The 19,766-nt window shown below is 38.9% G+C and overlaps 1 protein-coding gene across 1 annotated transcript in view; it reads left to right on the forward strand.

The window, feature by feature from the left end:
• The first annotated feature begins 995 nt into the window (after window positions 1-995).
• smad3a (SMAD family member 3a) overlaps window positions 996-19,766 on the forward strand; it is a 37,909-nt gene continuing 19,138 nt past the window's right edge. Inside the window, exon 1 of the mRNA XM_053616956.1 lies at window positions 996-1,465. Coding sequence (XP_053472931.1) covers window positions 1,263-1,465 — 203 coding nt within the window. The 5' untranslated portion in view covers window positions 996-1,262. The remainder of the gene's footprint in view (window positions 1,466-19,766) is intronic.

Here is a 19,766-nt window from a genome sequence, read left to right on the forward strand (position 1 = left end):
GCAAGCTGGGGCAGGTTTTCTACATGCCTGATGTGACACCCTTCACCCGTTCGTGCGTTCACTAAAAAAAGCCGTCTATACCCCCTGCCTGTGAAAGGTATCAGATAGATTTCAGTGTCTGAGATCCACTCATAGTGAATGAATGATGTAGGCTACTTGCACACACTTCTAATGACTTGCAGGGAAGTACAGGGGGGATGGTGAAAAAGCTAATTACCTCTTCCTAGAGAATTTGAATTTCAGCTTTTGGTCAGCTTCCTGTCTAATTGCAGTTGTTGCTCAGGCTTTAGAAGTGTTTTGAATGGAGAAAGCGGTTGTAAATAGGCAATTAAATGTGCAATGGTACAATGGGTCAAACTATTGACTGCCAGTCAGTGCTGTTTCAAAGTCAAAGTGGTTTGGCTCGCTCTCCAAAGATGATGATTTTCCAGCATAGTACTGACACCATATTCAAGTCCTGAGGTAGAGGGATAAAATGTCGAGAATGATGAACACATAAAGTCTATGGTACGCTCATAAACGTGTCAGCTGAAAATACTACCTCTGTGAGTTTGCTTCGTAAAAACAAGGGTTGAGTTACTGAGTATGAAATTATGATACTTGTGATGAAAGTTTGGGTGAACAAACCCGGATGACACATGAACAGAACATTCTCGAAAAATAACTGTTTTCACATTTCAGGAAACTCAATCGTGACCGTTCGAGGGTGTGTGCAGTGAGTCGGGGGGCTTTTGTGGCTAATAGCGGGTTATTTGCATTAGAAGCAGACTAGGTGCAGACGTCAGGGAGCCGCATCACTGCACTTGTAGCGGAAGACTCTAAACTTGAACAAACTTCCAGAAAGAGTCGAATGATAGCGCGTGTTTAATGATACATAACCAAAGCGTACACGTATGAAGGTATAACGATATAGTAGACATCATACAGTGTGTGTGTGTGTTTTAATATTTTTTTATAGGCTACTGAAGAAGAGAAAAAAAACTTTGGGACAGGGACTATATGTCTTCGCGGAGGAATACTGACCCAGTGCTACAGCGTGCACGCGGATAACTCGTAAACGCAGACGCGTCTGTTTTGCTGAAGTCTGAATAATCTGCGTGAAACCTTTTCAGCTCATGATACTGTCAACTACCATCCTTCCTGTGTTTTTGTTGATATATCCGGACTGTAATCATTTGAAGGCACCTTTTTAAATTCTACGTGTGAAGTGCGCGTATAGAGAGAGAGAGAGAGAGAGAGAGAGAGAATTTTTGAAGTTCACAATGTCTATTTTACCTTTCACTCCCCCCATCGTGAAAAGACTTCTGGGCTGGAAAAAGGGAGAGCAAAACAGCCAGGAGGAGAAATGGTGCGAGAAGGCTGTTAAAAGCTTGGTGAAGAAGCTGAAGAAGACGGGACAGCTGGACGAGCTGGAGAAAGCCATCACCACCCAGAACGGCAACACCAAGTGTATCACCATCCCGAGGTGAGTCCCAGGAAAAACCTCGAAAAACACCTGGACAGTTCTGCTGTCCTCACATTTGTACTCTTTTACCCTTGTCAAACATTCAGACAACAGGTTGACAGGTTTCAGTGGTGTGTCCTGTCCCGGTGTGTGCTTTAGACAGGAGTCTGGGCACTTCTCTGATTTACTTGGATAGACTAACCAAGAGCATCACTACTACTCCATATCATTCATATATATATATATATATATATATATATATATATATATATATATATATATATATACACTCAGAAAAAAAGTCCCCTTACATTCAACTGCTTTTATTTCCAGCAAATTTCTTAACATGTGTAAATATTTGTATTAGTATAAAAAGATTCCACAACTGAATAATGAGTCCCTGAACAAAGCGGGGGTCAATATTAAAAGTAACAGTGAGTATCTGGTGGCCTCCAGCTGCTTTAAGTTCTACAGTGCATCTCATCCTCATGGACTGCACCAGATTTGTCAGTTCATGCTGTGAGATGTTAGTCCACTCTTCCACCAAGGCATTTGCAAGTTCTCCATCACGTCTGAGGGGGACACACAGTTACATGTCATTTTCCACTGCGAGGACGATCAGCTGTCCTTCCTGTCTCCCTGTAGCATTGTCTTAGGAGTCTTACATTACAGACATTGCAGTTTATTGCTCTGGACACATCTGCAGTCCTCATGTCTCCCTGCAGCAGGCCTATGGCATGTTCACGCAGGTGAGCAGGAACCTAGGCATCTTTCTTCTGGTGTTTTTCAGAATCAGTAGAAAGGTCTCTTTAGTGTCCTAAGTTATTGTAACTGTGACCTTAATCGCCTACCGCCTGTAAACTGTTTGTGTCTTAAGGACTGTTCCACAGGTGCATGTGTAATAATTGTTTATGGTTAAGCATGAAAAACATCGTTTAAACCCTATCCAATAAAGATCTGTAAAGCTTATTTGGATTTTACAAAATTATCTTTAAAATACAATCTCCTGAAAAAAGGGGTGTTTCTTTTTTTGCTGAGTTTATATCTATCTATCTATCTATCTATCTATATATTTATATATCTATATATATATATCGATATATATATATATATGAATATGTAAACTTTCAGAACAAAAGTACTAAACTGTATCTTTCCTTGTCTTTTGTCGTTTGCGTTTATTTACCTTTAAGTGTGGATTCATGGATATTGTGCACCTTTAAAATCATTTAAGGTACATAAATAAACCATAGGGGGACACAGTGGTTTAGTACGTAGCATGTTTGCATTGCATCTTTTGGGTTGGGGGTTCGAATCCCGCCTGCACCCTATGTGCGCGGACCTTGCATGTGCTCCCTGTGGGGTTTCCTCTGGGTACCCCAGTTTCCTCCCCCAGTCCAAAGACGTGTAGTAGGTTGATTTGCATTTCCAAATTGTCCATGGAGTGCGAATGTTCTCTGCGATAGGTTGGCACTCTGTCCAGGGTGTCCCTCGTGACCCTGTGTAGGATAAGATGTATGGAAAATGGATGGATAGAAATAAACCCTATTTAGTTTAAGAAGCTTTAAAGGCACACGACACACAATCCTAAGGATAGTACTAAATGCATATTAAATGTATAAAAAGTGTACTTTTGAGGGTTTATTATTGCCACACCAGCAATAAGAAAAGTACAGGTTTTTATTTGTTTGTTTGTGTGTTTTTGTGAGTGTATCACATCTCCTTGGACTTGACCTCACGCCTGTCAGAGCTCATCATTAACGCTCAGTCTTGGTTATTTTTGTACAAAACAATCTTGACAGCCTGTTTCCAGCTCTGAATTCAGTGTTATTCATGTAAGCTGAATTATTATAATCATGTAAGTTAGTTTCCAGTGTTTTCTTTTCATAGATACATGAGGCGCTGTGGTAGAGAGCACAGCGCCACACTGCCTCGGGCTGCCTCGGGCTTCGCGCTGTTCTGCAGCCTGATAATGTTATATAACACCAACCTTTAATCTGCACAGCTTTCCAGCTACTGTGCAGTGTGTCTGTGGGTATATAAGGGTTTAAACCTGCGTGTTGTGGAACATTATGTTTGTTCATACTTTCATTCCTTCCTTCATTCATTCATTCATCCTGAGTAACTGCTTCCTGGTCATGGTTGAGGTGGATTCAGAGCTGAATGAGCATGGTTCAGAGAATGGTTGAGGTGGATCCTATCACAGGATCACTGGGCATGAGGAGGGAACACACCCTGGTTGGGACGCCAGTCTGTTGCCAGGCAACACACACAAACACACACTCATTTGAGCATAGCCAATTCATCTACCAGTACGTTTTTGGAAGTTGGGAGGAAACCAGAGAACTCGCAGGAAACCCTTGAGAACACATGAAGCTCCGTACAGACAGTAATTGGAGCTCAGGATTGAACCGTGGACCCTGGCACTGTGAGGGTGTGCCAACCAGTTTAATCATCAGCCTACGTTTTATGCTGACTAGGCCGTGATGCATAAAACTTGATCTTTGAGGTTTTATTCAGTTAGTTGTGAAACAGTAACTACTACTACTACTATTACTACTGTTCATTATCTCCTAAAAAAGTTGCAAGTTGACAGTAGAGTCACATTCTTTAACGTCACTGAATTTTTTTATTGACATACTGCCATCATGCTCCTCTGTCAAATACATCAGGAGAGAACAAAAAAAAGAGACACATCTCTAGAATTTGTTGTTTTAGGCCATCCTGTACACTTAGACATCCTCTTACATCCTACAATGCAAATATCTCATTTGCCTCAGTTTTTTCATTGGTCCACTTGTACCTGCACTTGTACCTGCCTGTTAATATAGCTGATAATGATGTCTCCTTTTAAACATGTTATGAACCCAAAGCTAGGAGTACCTGGAAGTACCAGGCAGTACACATCATGGATGTTGAATCAGTCCTGAGTTAGGTTTAGGGAGCATTTCATTACTTGGCCAGTGTTAAGCGTTTTTCAATCCTAATCTCTACACAGTTCTCTGTGCTATGAAATATATGAAAAACCTGTTTAGTCAAAATAACTACAAATGAAAGCCTACGGGCAGTTGTAGAGGAAGTTAGCAGCTGCCTCAACAAGTTTCAATTCACAGCACAGAAAACGTATATTCTTTCTATGTCAATTGCATACATACAGTGGATGAAGTGGATAGAGATTAGACTGGAAAAAATGCTGTGTTCTTCGGAAAGCCTGGAAAGCCTTATAGGTTTCTGATGCTTATAGATACTAAATATACAGTATATGTATGGATCAGATATGTAGCATCCATATACATACATAATATGTATGTATACATATTTTTTGACTATAGTAGTTTGATATGCAGACATTAAAAACATTTTCACAATTATGCTTTATATAGACACTGCCTCTTGTGTTTTGAACTAAGTGTGTGTTGGCTGAAGGTGTGTTTCTGTTGAGGGCCAAGCCTTTGGTGGTTTCGGCCTGCATAGTGGTTGTTGTTTCTCAACAGATAGTGAAGTGAAAGCAGAGCCCGAGCCACTGATCCAACTCCGTCACTCAGGAGTGAGCCTGTGGCTTGTGGTCTAACCCTCTGCTAGTCTTTGGGTGAAGCTGTGTTGAGAAAAAAAAACCTGTAGCATGCAAACATGTCAGCCGTTGGGGTGTTAGTTAAGAAAAACAGTGTAGTTTAATCCAAACAACCCAGATGATACACAAAAATAGAGTCTTGGAGTCAAATCTGGTTATAGGGATAAATGTTCGGGAAAAAGGTAAGACTAATGTAATTTGAATGTAGTGAAGTTACCTATTACTGCTGCATGTTGGTGACTAAAACAATAATTACAATCTAGTTTGTTAATATTATTATAGATTAATTATTACTTTAGTCACTGTCACACAGCATGATGATGATGATGATGATGATTAAATGTGAATCGGAATAGAATTATCGTTAATGTTAATGATCATAATTATTCATATAAGTGAGGAACAAAAGTGCTTTATTTATCAATCTAAGTCAAATCTTTGGGTCAAGACGAGACTGCTCTGTTTTACATTCACCACTACAACAGTTGGTTCTGTATAGTCCATTTATGGATCAGGAGTTAGGGCTTGTGGGCGCATGGAGGCCTAGTGGTTAGCGCGTTTGCCTCACACCTCCAGGTTTGGGATTCCCGCCGCTGCCCTGTGTGTGTGTGGTACCTCCAGGTACTCTGGTTTCCTTCCCCCAGTTCAAAGACATGTGTGGTAGTCTGATTGGCATGTCCAAACTGTTTGTGAATGTGATTGTGCCCTGCTATGGATTGGCACCCGTCCAGGGTGTACCCCACCTTTTGCCCAATGATCCCTAGGATAGGCGCCAGGTTCAACGTGTCCCTGTAGGATAAGTAGTATAGGAAATGGATGGAGTTAGGGATTGTGATTATTATTATGATTAATTCTAATCACTATTTTGGTAGTTGTGTTTTAAAAAATTTGTATTCACATGTCTGCATGTCTGTTTTCTTCCTCTGATCGTTTAAATATTCTGAACCAGCACAGTGTTCAGTCCTGTCCTCTTTTTCTGGCCCTGGCCCTGACTTCTGTCCTAACCACTTGCGTTTGAGTCGCTGGATTACTCTGCCTCGTCTCGCCTCACACACAATGACTTACAGAAGGAGCGAGACTGCAGTTCACCGCTGTACTACAGAGTGCTGTCTTGTCTGTACATGTTGCTCAAAATCTGTCAAGGCCCGCTCAGAGAGACATGCTGAGAGGCTGTTTGATATCAGTAAGTGGAGATAAGTAGGAAGATGGTAAGATGAGGTCGCAAAGTCCTGGAGGGAATGTAGAGTACGTCTTAATGTCGATGTATGCATTGGGTATCATTCATAGTGAAAAAACAGACAGATTTTGTAGCTGAATTCTAGAACTTAGTGTGCTTGAAAGTGTGCTGATTTTACAGTATTTGCTATGCCAAATATATATGTATAAAAATACCAACAAATGAGTCTATGGTCATAACGTTTTTTTATCCTGAAGTAGTCGTTTATTTTCCAGAAAACTATTATGCAGTCCATCTCAGTAGAAAATGAACCTTTTAATTTATCTAACTATATTTTCTTGCTCATTCAAATGCACTTTCTATATTTTATGTAATACCACTCTGTCAAAACTCTCAAAGCTTTATTATATACAAAACCTTTCAGCCATCATTTGCAATTTTAAGTGCATCAAAATCAATCTTGCAGCAGTACTTTTTTTTCAGCCTAATCTCTATCCACAATACAAATATGTAGCATAGGTATTCTACGAGGAAAAGAAAGCAGGAAAACACTTACCTGTAGCACTTATAAGGACAGTTGTTCAATTTGGTCAATAAAAGCATAAAATACACAACTCAGAATGAATATTGTTTAGACATGAGAAAGCCTTACCAAGAAGGCTTATCTAACCTTCCACCAGTACGGTAAAAAGATTTCTGATTACTTGCATATTCCTCTCAAAATTTTAGATTATGCGTTTGTTGGGGTAAAAATGGAGGCACTTTTTTTTTCTGAAAAAAGGACAAATTACGCAGTTGTAGATTTTCATTTTTAAAAATGTTTGAGGAATTAATTAAGCCTTTCCAAATATATATTTGGCATAAATGTTTATAGACAGAGCTCAACCATTTTCCTTTAGATTTCCGACATTCCTGCAGGGAAGCATCTAGAAGTTCTTGTCTATGTTAGCAGCTTTTGTAATACAGATTGCAAAACACTAAAATGTAGAGGAATAATATATTGTTACACTGTCCAAAAAGTAAGAAAATTATATAGAATTTTGATTAAAAAAAAAACAAAAAAAACTTATGCAACATTTATTTAAAAAATATTAAATAATATTTAAAAAAAACCTGAGTGGCCTTTTTATTTCTTTGCAAACAGGAATTTTGTGACTTTTCGATCCTATGACCAAGCTTATTTTAAATATCGGGGAACTTGGTTCTTAATGTTTTAAACTGGTGGCAGCTAATCCTAAAGCTAATCCTTTTTTTTTTAAATGTGAGTCTCTGCACCTGTTTCTGTCCTCGATCGGTCTCACATCCTGTTTGACCCAGCAGCAGAGGATATCTTAGCTATGTTTCCGTCTGTATCTGCTTTCGGAAGCTTGCTGTATCTCAAACCTCACTCACAGTGTGGGTTTCACACTCAGAGCAAAAGTTCAAAGTCTGTAGAAACTGTGAAACAGCCCACAAGCTCATTGTGTGGCGTGTCGAGGTGACTACACAAACAGGAAAGTTTATCAGTGAACTCAGCCGAGCGATGTCTGGTGTCGTGACCGTAGCATTTATTTCTCCTCACGGCGCAATCTGTCTGCTCCTCGAAGAGTCGTCTGGCATCAGGTTCATCTTCCTGAAACCAGAGACGCTTTTGATACAGATTAAATAGATCCGATTTCTCTGGGTTTTAATCGGTCTGCCGACTGTTTTGTGTGGGAGGGCCACATTTTCAAAGCGAAGGACGTCTGTGGGAGATGAAAGATGACTCAGAGTTGTTGTTCACTGGCGACAGACAGTAAAATCAGCCTGACCCTGTAGTCTGGGTAGATCCTCTATTTTCTTTAGTGTTAGGCATGTACAATAGATCTCTGAGTGATGATTAGAGTCAGATATGCATGTGCTGTTTTGATAATTAGCATTCATCAGAGTCACTTTCTTCACTTTTGTATGTCTATACTGTGAGATGAGTTAGAGATTTGAGCATGCAAAGCGTTCTGCTTTTCAATAGACAGTGAGTTTTTTCATGAGAAGCAGCACATTGTTCAGGAAAAAAAAAAAATATATATATTTTCAATGTACAGTAGTTTTTCCACAAGTGATCCAGAAAGATTGCATGGCAGCAGTTATTCAGCAAATCTCCTATTTTCCAAACAGAATGGATCTTCTTTAGATTGTAGAATAATGGCTGAAATAATTAAGAATGATGTTTTGCTCAATATCATGCTTAATTACTGTTGCACAGACATGGTGGCACAGCATGTAGAGTTTCCATCTCACAGCTCCAGAGTCCACGGTTCTATCTTGAACTCGGGTTACCATCTTTGTGGATTTTCTGTGCATGTTCTCCCCGTGTCTGTGTGGCTTTCCTCACGTGCCACTGGGTGAGTTGACGACTCTAAATTGCTCCTAGTCATGAATGAGTGTGTGAGGTGTCTTGCAATGGACTGGCATTCCATCAAGAGTGTATTCCCTCCTCATGACAGGCTCATGATCCACCTCAACCCTGACCAAATGGATGAGTGATCAATTGTACAACCAACATAGGAAGAAAATCAACTAGTTGCACTTTTTGTCATTTTAAATAAACAGCAAACAGGCTTTCTTTCACATTTTACATAATAAGCCAGTGTACTTTTAATGTCTAATAAAAGTAAGATGCTCTGTTTGCATAATTGATGGTTAATTGTTTTTAGATGCCTGTGTATAAACATGGACGATCATTAATCAAAGTTAGCATGAATGGGCAGATCATGATTCTATGATTACAGTTAATAAAAATCGATGGTTGCAGTTAACAATGACATGGGCAAGATGACAAAAATATCATATCACAATACTCAAAGACATTTCTGTGATATGTCTTCAGGTATAAGGTATGTATCACAATATACAGGTTTGCTAAAAAAAAAAAAAATGCCAGCAAAACTACTGTTACGTGATACATGTTACATGATCATTCTATTTTAACGTCTTAAAAAATAAATTATAACACTGAACGGAGATTTTTTTAAAAACCTCTTTACTAATGATTAACATTTTACCATTTTACACAACCAATAAGACATCTTAACTAGGGCTGCAACTAACGTTTATTTTCATAATCGATTAAGCGGCCGATTATGTTTCCGATAAATCGATTATTCGGATGATATGATGGTGACCCGGGTCATGTTGTAAGCAAGAACTTTATTGTCGTTGACTCTGGGTATTCTGCTAAAGCTAGCGGTATCACATTACATGCGATTGGACGTCATGCGCCATCATCTGGGAAACGGCTTATACTTCCGGATAGTAAAAAAAGACGATTTTTGAGACAGTTTTACCTTAAAATTAATACACTAGACGGTAGAGTACACTGTGCATAGTGTAAGTGTAAAGTACGTCATTTGGGACACAACTTTAGTATTTACTCTCCGAAGCGTGTTTTCAGAACAGAAGTAACGTAGTGAGTAAATGTACCCCGTGCCACGCGTAGACCAACTAATCGATAACAAGTTTCGTTGACAACGATTATCATTATCGATTTTATCGATTAGCTGTTGCAGCTCTAATCTTAATGATTCATAATTATTAATTAAAACATTCTAAATACAGTGGGGTCCAAAAGTCTGAGACCACATTGAAAATCTGGATTTTCTTCTAGAAATAAACAGATTTGTATTTTTTTTAATTTTGAAAAATGTTTAAAAAATAATAAAAATAATAAATGAATGAATGAATAGTTCAGTATCTTGAATCTTCACGATTCTGCACTATTTCTAGGTCACTATTAAATCTTCAGAAAATTTGTGATATTGACCAAATAGATGTTCCATGAGTCTTCTCCCTTACATTGACACATGCGTTCAAACGACACTCCAATAGATTTGATCTAACATACATCATCACAAGTTTTACACAAACTTGTGGAGTCCATGGAAGCTGGAGTGGATTAAAGCAGAAGAGGGACATACCAAATAAAATAAAAAAAAAACCTCTGAAATTCATGTAAATATTTTCTAGATTCTACTTTTCACTTCAGTTATTGCCGATAATATATAATAAGGAAAAAAAAATTATTAAATTAGAAAAGAATGCAAAATAGAAGCATTTTCACTTGTGGCCTCTGGCTTCTGGGCCTTACTATATGTTGGAAAAAGATATAATGATACCTTAGTATCTACAAAAAAAATATTATTATTACATTATTTATCACAATATCAATATTATAGTTACCTGTAGCAAGAACTAATTTATAGATGTGTATGTGCTCTGGTTCCACAATAGTAGAAGTTGTGTTTTGTGTGTGTGTGTGTGTGTTGGTGGGTCCACTGACAGCAGTGTTTGACCACAGTGACGAGGTAGAGCACAGTTGCCAGGTCTGGCTGCGGTTGTGGCGAGGATTAGATGCGCAGTTTGACTGCCTTGTGCATGTACAGTATTAACATGTAGGCGTTTTGGACGTGTGTATACTTACGTCTGGACCTGTTAGACTGAATAACCGCTTTGTTTGTGTGTGTGACTGTGCTATTGAAACATTCAGACATGTGCTATGTTTCTGTACATTTTTTTGCATAGTCGGATGTGTGTATTTGTGAATGCAAATTTATTTTCATTTCAGTATATTTTAATGACTGTATAATTTTGTATTTTAAAAGATAGACCATTAGCAGGAGGGCTACACTATACATCTATATATCACACAAATATGGAAAATATGGAAAGGAAAAAAATCTGGCTTTATTAGTTGGTGAAAATCATGATGGGGAGTTATCATAATTTCATCATGTACAGTATCATTTCAGATTTTTTTCATTTACAAATAGTAATGTTTGCTTTTTTTAAAAACTGGTATTGAGCTAGATTTTACATGTATACTTCTCAGAATTGTTTTTCATGCAGGAATAAGTTTCAATATTTGCTCTCTTTTAACACACAGTAAAGCAAAATTCCATTTGCTTTCTGCTCACTATGTATTCTCACTGCGTAGGGTGTAAAATATCCTCAGTAGTACATTATATGCAGTTTCATTATAACAGTTTCAGCCACAAAAAAGAGTGACTCCCATAAGTGCCTATTGGAAATGAGATTTATTATCAGTTTTAAGAGATATGTTTTGTTAATTTTATATTTAAATAGAAAATGTCACTAACAAACGGGATTTCATCAGAAAGTTTAAGAAGTTTCAGATGTTTCTATAGATGTCAGGCGGCTAAATTTTGGATATTTGAACGTGTTTTTTTTGTTTTGTTTTTTGTTTGTTTTTGCAATATATGGACGCGTAAATATTCTAACATTCTGGACGTGGGAATTCATTCTAGAAGCCCTAGTATCTATGGTGTTTGTGTTTATATTTGTGTGGTTGACTGGGTTAAAAACCCATGTGTTTGTGTGTGGGTGTGCAGGCCCTGTGTGAGGAGGGGTTAGTCATCCCTCTGGAATGCCGTGCGTACCCGTGGGGAGGGTGTGGGCTGCTGCTTGGTTTGCGGTTGCTGCTGGGGTTGAAGGTTTAAAAAGCCGCTTGCCGCCTTCCTATCTGCTTGGATTAAACACACTCTGTAGCGCAGACAACAAGCCCGCTTTGTGCTGCTCTGTCATCTCGGCCAGCACACACGCTACTACAGCCACTCCCAAACTGACGCGCCAAAATAGCACTCTTTTAAGGCTGTGGAGTGCTTCTGAAGTGTGTGTGGGTGTGTGTTTGTCATGGGGAGGGGGGTAGCCTGTGAGGGATGTTTTGAAGTTTGTTTGTGCTTTTTGGGAGACTTCCTTTAAAGTCTGCAGCAAGTGTACATAGACTAATCCAGGTAAAGCTCTGTAGCCATTTGTCTCATTTATTTCAACGGATATGACAGCTGTTTGCTTTAAGTCATGTTATTTCCACATGTCATAGCAGTGTTTGCGGTATGAAAAGGACACAGCATGACACAGTTCATTCATATATTTTCATAAGCTACTGTGAAATGTGTAAGCAGCTAAATGATTTACAGGCACTGCTGTTATACTGGGGTTTCCTTTCAGTTGCATTTTACCATTAGTTCGTTTCACGCTAGCAAGCGAGTTGCTCATGTTGCATGTAGTGTGACTCTTTTGGGCATGTAGTGAGCATTACAGTTGTCACTTGTGGGCGTGGACTGTCAAGCGTATTTTTTTTTTTTTAGCTCCAATGCAAAAAACGGTAGTAGAAAAAATGTATAGCCTGTAGCCCACTCTACATTTTATACACACCACTTTTGTTTAAAATGTACAGAAATTTGATTTACATGTTATATTTTGGGGTTGGGTAGGTGGGGCCACAGTGGCTCAGTTGTTAGCGCGTTTGCCTCGCACTTCCGGGGTTGGGGTTTGGAATCCCTCCACTGCCTTGTGTGCACGGTGCTTGCATGTTCTCCCGGGTTTTCTCCAGGTACTCCGGTTTCCTCCCCCAGTCCGAAGACACGCACTGTAGGCTGATTGGCATTTCCAAATTGTCTGTAGTGTGCGATTGTGCCCTTCAATGGATTGGCACCCTGTCCAGGGTGTCCCCCACCTTGTGTCCCGAGTTCCCTGGGATACGCTCCAGGCTCCTCCTCGTCCCTGTGTAGGTTAAGCAGTACAGAAAATGGATGGATGGATGATTGTTACATACAAGCTTCATTCAAAGAGTAAAAGTTGTGAGTGGGGAACTGAAAAGAAAAAACAAAACAACAAATCCAGAAGATCGTGCCAGTCATTTGAAACAGTCTTTTGGATTTGTTGCTTTATCATGTCATAGCTAATTTAATAGCTAAAAATCTCAAATGCCACAATGTTACTTTGCCACTGAGCAGCGTTGCAGAAATCGCAGCTCCCTTTCACTCATGTACATAAAATTTACTGTCACCTGTTGGTTTGTTGCTTGCTAGTATGAATATGGGTTTAGATACTGTGTACAGGATGTCTACTATATTTTTTTTTATCTAGATTGGTCTTTAAAATTGGTAAAGCAGCCTAAAACTGCCCAGTGAGATGGTTGGGCAAAAATGGATAGAAATGGAATCTACTAAGTATAGACTAAGTATAGCCATGTTGCCTTGCCCTATAAATAGTCTTTGGCCATATGGCACATCTGATACCCCTTTTCCACTGAAAAGGTGCCAGAGCTGATGTGGGTTCAGGAAACCCTGATTTTCAACCAGTTTGGAAGCCAAACCATCACATAACCGTATGCAGGAGTTTAATAATAAATGGCATTACAGTAATAACAACTGCTGAGAGTTTTACCTCTGACTGAGCAAAAAAATTTGACAATCCAATGTCAAATGTCAGCGTCAACGTTCCAGCAGCTGTATTTCAGCACTGATATAATATCATTGACAGTAATTACACACAAGCTTTTACCTGTGTGTGCTGAGTCTATGGCGATTTTGGAAATTCTGTTAACGCTAGCAATGTTTAGTTCAATATTTAGTTCACTGCACTTGTCAGCTATTTTCCCCTTTGCACTGTTCTTATCTTATGTTAATGGAAATCATGAATTAAACTTTGTCATTATAGTGATGTAAAGAAGGAACTCCCAGTCTCCTGTTCTCATTTGTTCTTCATTCCAGACCAGCAGTATTTTGGTGCTGGAACCAAGCCAATTTTGCTAATGGAAACACACAGAATTGTTCCAGATTAGGTATCCGCACCTTGTCAGTACAAACAAAATTAAATTTTTCTTTCATTGTTATAATGTCATGCTTTCCTTGTCACAGCTTGATAATTTAGCTAACCTGATCATGCACCAAATCACATAGCACAATTGGGACAAATCGTCAGTAGAGGTTATGACTTCTACACAGATATTAGGGCTGTAGGGGAAGACTATCTGTCTTAATTTTTTTTTTGTATTCAAGTCTTCCATGTTCCACACCCCCACTGAGATTTGGACTGTATAAGTACTGCCAGTAATATCACCTGTGGCTCAGACTCCAGCTCGTTTCTATTTACACAAGGACAGCCTTAATGGCTTTAGCAGAGAGGAAAAAGCCAAAGCCAGAAAAGGAGCAAGCAGGTTTTCATAAATTCTGGTTTTCATTAACGTATTAGGAATTGTGATATGGTTCTCCAATTGGACAGAATACCTCAGTAAGTGGTCTGATACCAGTCTGATTCTGAGATCTTCACAGTCTGTTTCTAAGTAATGTGAAATGTCACAGCTGGGCTAGTGATTTGCTTTAAGCCAGGTAGTGTCTTGTGTTCAGTGAAACTGTCAATGGATCAGGTCAATGGATCAGGTAGGAAAATATGGCACATCCAGTCTGAAACAAGTCCAGCTTTTCAGGCCATTAATGGTCCCAATATGATATTTGGTATCGAATGTCTATGTTTCTCAACAGGGGATGCTTGTGGATTGGGCTGGGCTTAAATATGTAGCATAGTCACAATTTTTTAACACATATGCTCTTGATATACCATAGATGATGACAAATGACATGATTTTCATTCATGCCATTTGTCAGTGTCTGGTTAGCGGGATTGAAATCTGATTGGCGTATTGAGAGTAATTTCCTCATGTCAGTTGTATCAGTGATGGTAGCTGGTACTTTTACTGGTAATGTTGGCAGTCACTCTTTAGCAGGAGGCTGTTTAGACTGGTAAATTCAGCAGTGAGGTGTAGTGGGTGCAGCCAAGAGAAAATGTTCCTATGGTCCACAAATCAAGCTGTCCAAATGACTAATAAGCAACTTATTTCTTGTGTAAACCAGATATGTTGTTTGCTTTGTCAAAATGAGAGTAGTTACTGGGCATGTTTATTGATAAAGAGTACCAGACTCTGTAGCAATAGCTAGAAGTCTGGTTTGCAAAAATTAAATGGCATAATCAATCTGTTTATTGTGTATTGGGTGCATTTGCACCTGCGTTTTTAAGTGGATAAATCTCTATAATCTCAGATATAATCCTGATTAAAAGCCTGTGTGTAAACTGGGTCTGAGGGTTTTGTGTTATAGCTGTGTAGCAAGTAGTTTCTGCAGAGGACATGTGATGGAGGAAGAGCTTTGTGATTTGGGCCAAAGTGAAAACGTCTATTATTTAACTATATGCTGAATTGGGAAGCTGCCTTGTCTTTGACCGTAGCCTTCATGATGTTATTTTAATGAATAGATTTGGGGGGAAGGGCAATAGCAAGCAGTGTGGAGGGAGTTTGGGTATTTTAGGGTTCAAGGTCAAGGGTTATGTGTGTGTGTGTGTGTCTTGGAAGCAGTCTGCGGTCTGTCTAACCTACCCTATTTTCTGCATCACATTTACATCACAATCTATAGACTGTTCAGGTCTTCTGAAACTTCGAAAAGTGTCTAAAGTTTCTTATTTTGTTTTTGAACTTAAAGCTCTGAAAGTTGATAATGACTGCGTAATAATGTTGTACTTATCAATATTAATAATAATCTTTAATAATCCTCAGTTTACAACAAAGAAAATTAAATACAGCTCAGTATTTGCAATCAGGCATTTACATAAAAAGTGATTCGATTGTTATACCATGCGTTAAAAGTAGCAGAATGTAAATAATTGATGCTGCAATTATTATGCGCAGAACTTTCAGGTTGAGAATTTTGTAATATATTCATGTGGAAAAAATAAGTACACCCCATGGAAATTGTTGGCTTTTTTTTTTTTTTTCTTTTACATATTTAGACAAGCAAACATTTGATCCTTTAAAAGAGTGTCTATTAATGAAGTTAATATACCTGAACAAAACCACAAGGAAAATTTCAATCATTTATTCAACAGAAATATCAACAGATGTGATATTCTTTTGTGGAAAAAGTAAGTACATCCTTGGACTCGGAAGCTAGTATTGCCCCCTTTAGCAGAAATAACTTCCTGTGTTTTGCATAATTGTCCAATTGGCTTTCTGGAATTTTTACCACTCTGTAGTCTTTTCTCTAATGTTCTTACTAGACAGCAAAGGCTTTTTCCTGGCACACCTCCCATGCAGGTCAAATTTGTGCAATCTTTTTCTGATTGTAGAAGCATGCACTGTGACACCAACAGTTGCAAGACTTATTAGCAGATCCTGTGATGAAATGTTGGGGTTCTTGGAGACTATTTTTTTTTGCATCAGACGGTCTGCTCTTGGGCTGAATTTGCTGGGATGGTCAGTCCTGAACAAATTGGCAGTCGTTTGAAATCTCCGCCATTTGTAGATTATTTTCCTTACAGTGGAATTATGTATATCAGATAATTTAATGATATTTTAAATCCCTTGCCAGACTCATAGGCTTCCACAACCTCTCTTCTGAAGACCTTACAGAACTCTTTAGATCTTGGCATGACGACACCACACACCTCAATAACAAAGGGAACAGCAGACACTAGATATGAGAGGGGTATAAATAAAACAGGTTCCACCTGCACTCCCTAAGCAGGTTCTAATCACCGGCATCCAATCTTGAACACCTGATTCTAATTTTATGGATTTGAAGGTGTGATAAATGTAGGGGTCTACTTACTGTTTCCATGGGACTGATCTGTTGTTTTTTTTTTTTGTTAATTTAAATTGTGAAAATTACTACAAAATGTCAATGTTATGTGTCATTTGTATCTCCTTTTTAATAGGCACTGTTTCAAAGAGGATCAAATGTTTGCTTTCCAAATATGTCAAAAAAACAGTGTACTTATTTTTTCCCACATTACTGTATGTTCTGATAGCTGCAACTAAACCAGTCATGATATTTTCTGCTTTGAGAACACATTTTTTTTGCAGTAAGTGGGTAGAGATGTGTCCTTGTGGAGCGGTGGAGTTTAGGGAGCTTCGGGATCAGAGCAAAATTTATACTCGGTTTGTTTGTTTGGCAGGATTTCGCAATTTTCCGATCACAGAAATCAACTCAAAATCAAACAAACTCAGTAATATTTGGAGGAGCTTGCCATTTGTTTAAATTACTGCAGATTTTCCGCGGATTTGGGCCAAGATGCGTCATGTGACGTCATCACAACACGCATTCAGCCAAAGCCCTCTTTGATTCACGTGTGTCGAACATGAGTACAGCTAAAAGGTCTCATTTACCAACAAACATCACTGTGAAAGACCGTGCAAAACAATTACGTGCAGTTAGTTTGGAAAATCGCGAAAAACGCACAAAGAAAATTAATAAAAGCTTGAGTAAAATCAAACATTTTTAAATACAAAACATCAACTAAACAAAAAGCAAAAAAACAAAAAACAACAACAGCTATGGCTGAGGGGCATGTAGAGATATAAATGTACTTGTAAAACTCTTTTGTTCATTAGTCTGAAATACAGTGAAGAAAACTTTGCCAAAATCATCCAAGCACAGAGAACACAGTGCCTAAATGATTCGTTAATAATCCAGCGTTTCTGATTTTTTTTTTTTTTTTTCCATCAGCCCAAATATCCAGGACACATCAAATTTCCGGCAGCGCTACATATCTGTCCTTTGGCTCAGTTTTTATCTTGTAAGTCAGTTTACCAGAATCAACCCAAATGCATTACAGTGCACTTGGAACTGGACCAAGTCTACCTTGCTCAGCAATTTTATTGCACACCTGAATGTGATTGCTGTGTCATCAGTCACTTGCCCAAAACAACTGCACCAAAAAGGAAAACGCACCAGGGTCTCATTTAAACAGACTCAAGATATGTGAAAAAAACGTACATGTGAAAGCAACATATGAGTTTTTGCTGTCTTATTTACAGAATCTGAAAGCCCCCTGTTTCTGCTGTACAGATTAAATCTGCTTGCCAGCTTTAGATCTTGTCAGGTCATTGCTGTCGTTCCCTCCTTGTTCCAGTCCTGCATTCCACTCCTACTTCTCTCTTCTTCTCCCTCCTACACTCTTCCTTCTAAATTTCACCCCTCTCTGTTCTAAAGTGACAGCCTTTGTTCTGAACTGGGGCAGCAGGGCAGACCTACCCTCTGGATGTGTGTGTGTGTGTGTGTGTGTGTCCATGTCCAGTTATGGCACAGTGCTGTTAATCAGCTTTCCTCTCAACAGTCAGCTGGCAGTCATTTTCCAACTCAGTTTCGCCCACGATATCTGTACTGACAATAAAGTCTGAGTGCTGTGTCTCCAAGGTAAATGAACTGAGAAGTGATGCAAGGCAACACTGAACATTTATGTGAGGTAAATTTTCACATTATGGTGCTATTATTAAACAATGTTTAGCATATTTAGAAGTTACCAGAACGTACCAGAATCTCAAAGCATTGTTCTGAGCCATTTCACCATTGCCATAAACATCATTCATCCACAAAGTTATTAAATATATGAAAAGAGTGTTGCTCGGGATCATGTTTCTTTTTTTCTTTCTTTCTTTCTTTCTTTCTTTCTTTCTTTCTTTTTCTCCCGCACTCTCTCCTGATGATTAAGTGTTTGTGACATGAATGGTGTCTGTGCCTCGGATTTGAAAAGAACTTGGGGAGCTTTGCTGAACCAGGATAACCTTTTTCATTAGTCTCTCTGTGTGTGTGTGTGTGTCTGTCTCTGTCTCTCTATCACTTAGGGTAAGAGGGGTAAGAGCGTGCTAATGCATATTTAATGCATAATGCCGTCGTCATACATAATGTATGAGAAGAGCAGAGGGTCAGAACTTCAGGGGACTGCAATCCCACTCCCAACATGTGGATTTTGTGCATTTAGTTTCACTATGCTAAATTCATTCAAGTATTTTTAAGTATTTCTGCTGCTGCATGATTAATCAGTATTGCGAGAGATCATATCATATCATATCATTCTTTTTGCTGCCCAGATGTGCCCTGTTAAAGTGATTCTTTAAAGAATTAATAGTGCTGAATGTCTACTCTTGGTTTGAGCCTTATGTCTTGCATGTGGAGACTGCATTTGTTGTTAAAAAGGATAAACCAACATGCAGACAAAAGAGCTGTCTTTGGGAGAAAAGCAAGCCATTTTGAAGCTAAGAGAGGGAAAATTGATCAGCACCATTGCACAAGCATTGGGCATAGCCATTACAACAATGTGGAATGTGCTGAAAAAGAAAGAAACCACAACTAGACACGGAACAGGTCAGCCAAGAAAAACATCAGCAGCTGATGATAGAAACATTGTGAGAGCTGTGAAGAAAAACCAAAAAAAAAAACAGTTAGTGGCATCACCAACAACCTTCACAGGGCAGGGGTGAAGGTATCCCAATCTACAATTCAAAGTAGACTTCAAGTGCAGATATATAGAGGCCATACCACAAAATGCAAACCAATCATCAGCAGTAAGAATCAGAAAACCAGATTAGAATTTGTGAAGAAATACAGAGATGAGCCACAAAAGTTATGGAACCAAGATTAACCGCTACCAAAGTGATGGAAAGGTCGAAGTGTAGAGAAAGAACAAACAAGCTCATAGAAACTCATCAGCCAAGCATGGTGGAGGTAGTGTCATGGCTTGGGGCTTGCATGGAACAGGCTCACTAGTCTTTATTGATAATGTAACTCATGATGGGAGCAGCAGAATGAATTCAGAAGCCTGCAGAAACATTCTGTCTGACAATTTACAGAGAAATGCATCCAATCTAATTGGGAGGAACTTCATCATGCAGCAAGACAACGACCCAAGACCTGACAAGCAACACAAAAGAAGAATGCAACAGATTGGTGATGTCAGTGGGTCCACCGGCTTGATGCAGTTATTGCAAGCAA

Source organism: Ictalurus furcatus, chromosome 27, assembly GCF_023375685.1.
Source record: "Ictalurus furcatus strain D&B chromosome 27, Billie_1.0, whole genome shotgun sequence".
Taxonomy (NCBI): domain Eukaryota; kingdom Metazoa; phylum Chordata; class Actinopteri; order Siluriformes; family Ictaluridae; genus Ictalurus; species Ictalurus furcatus.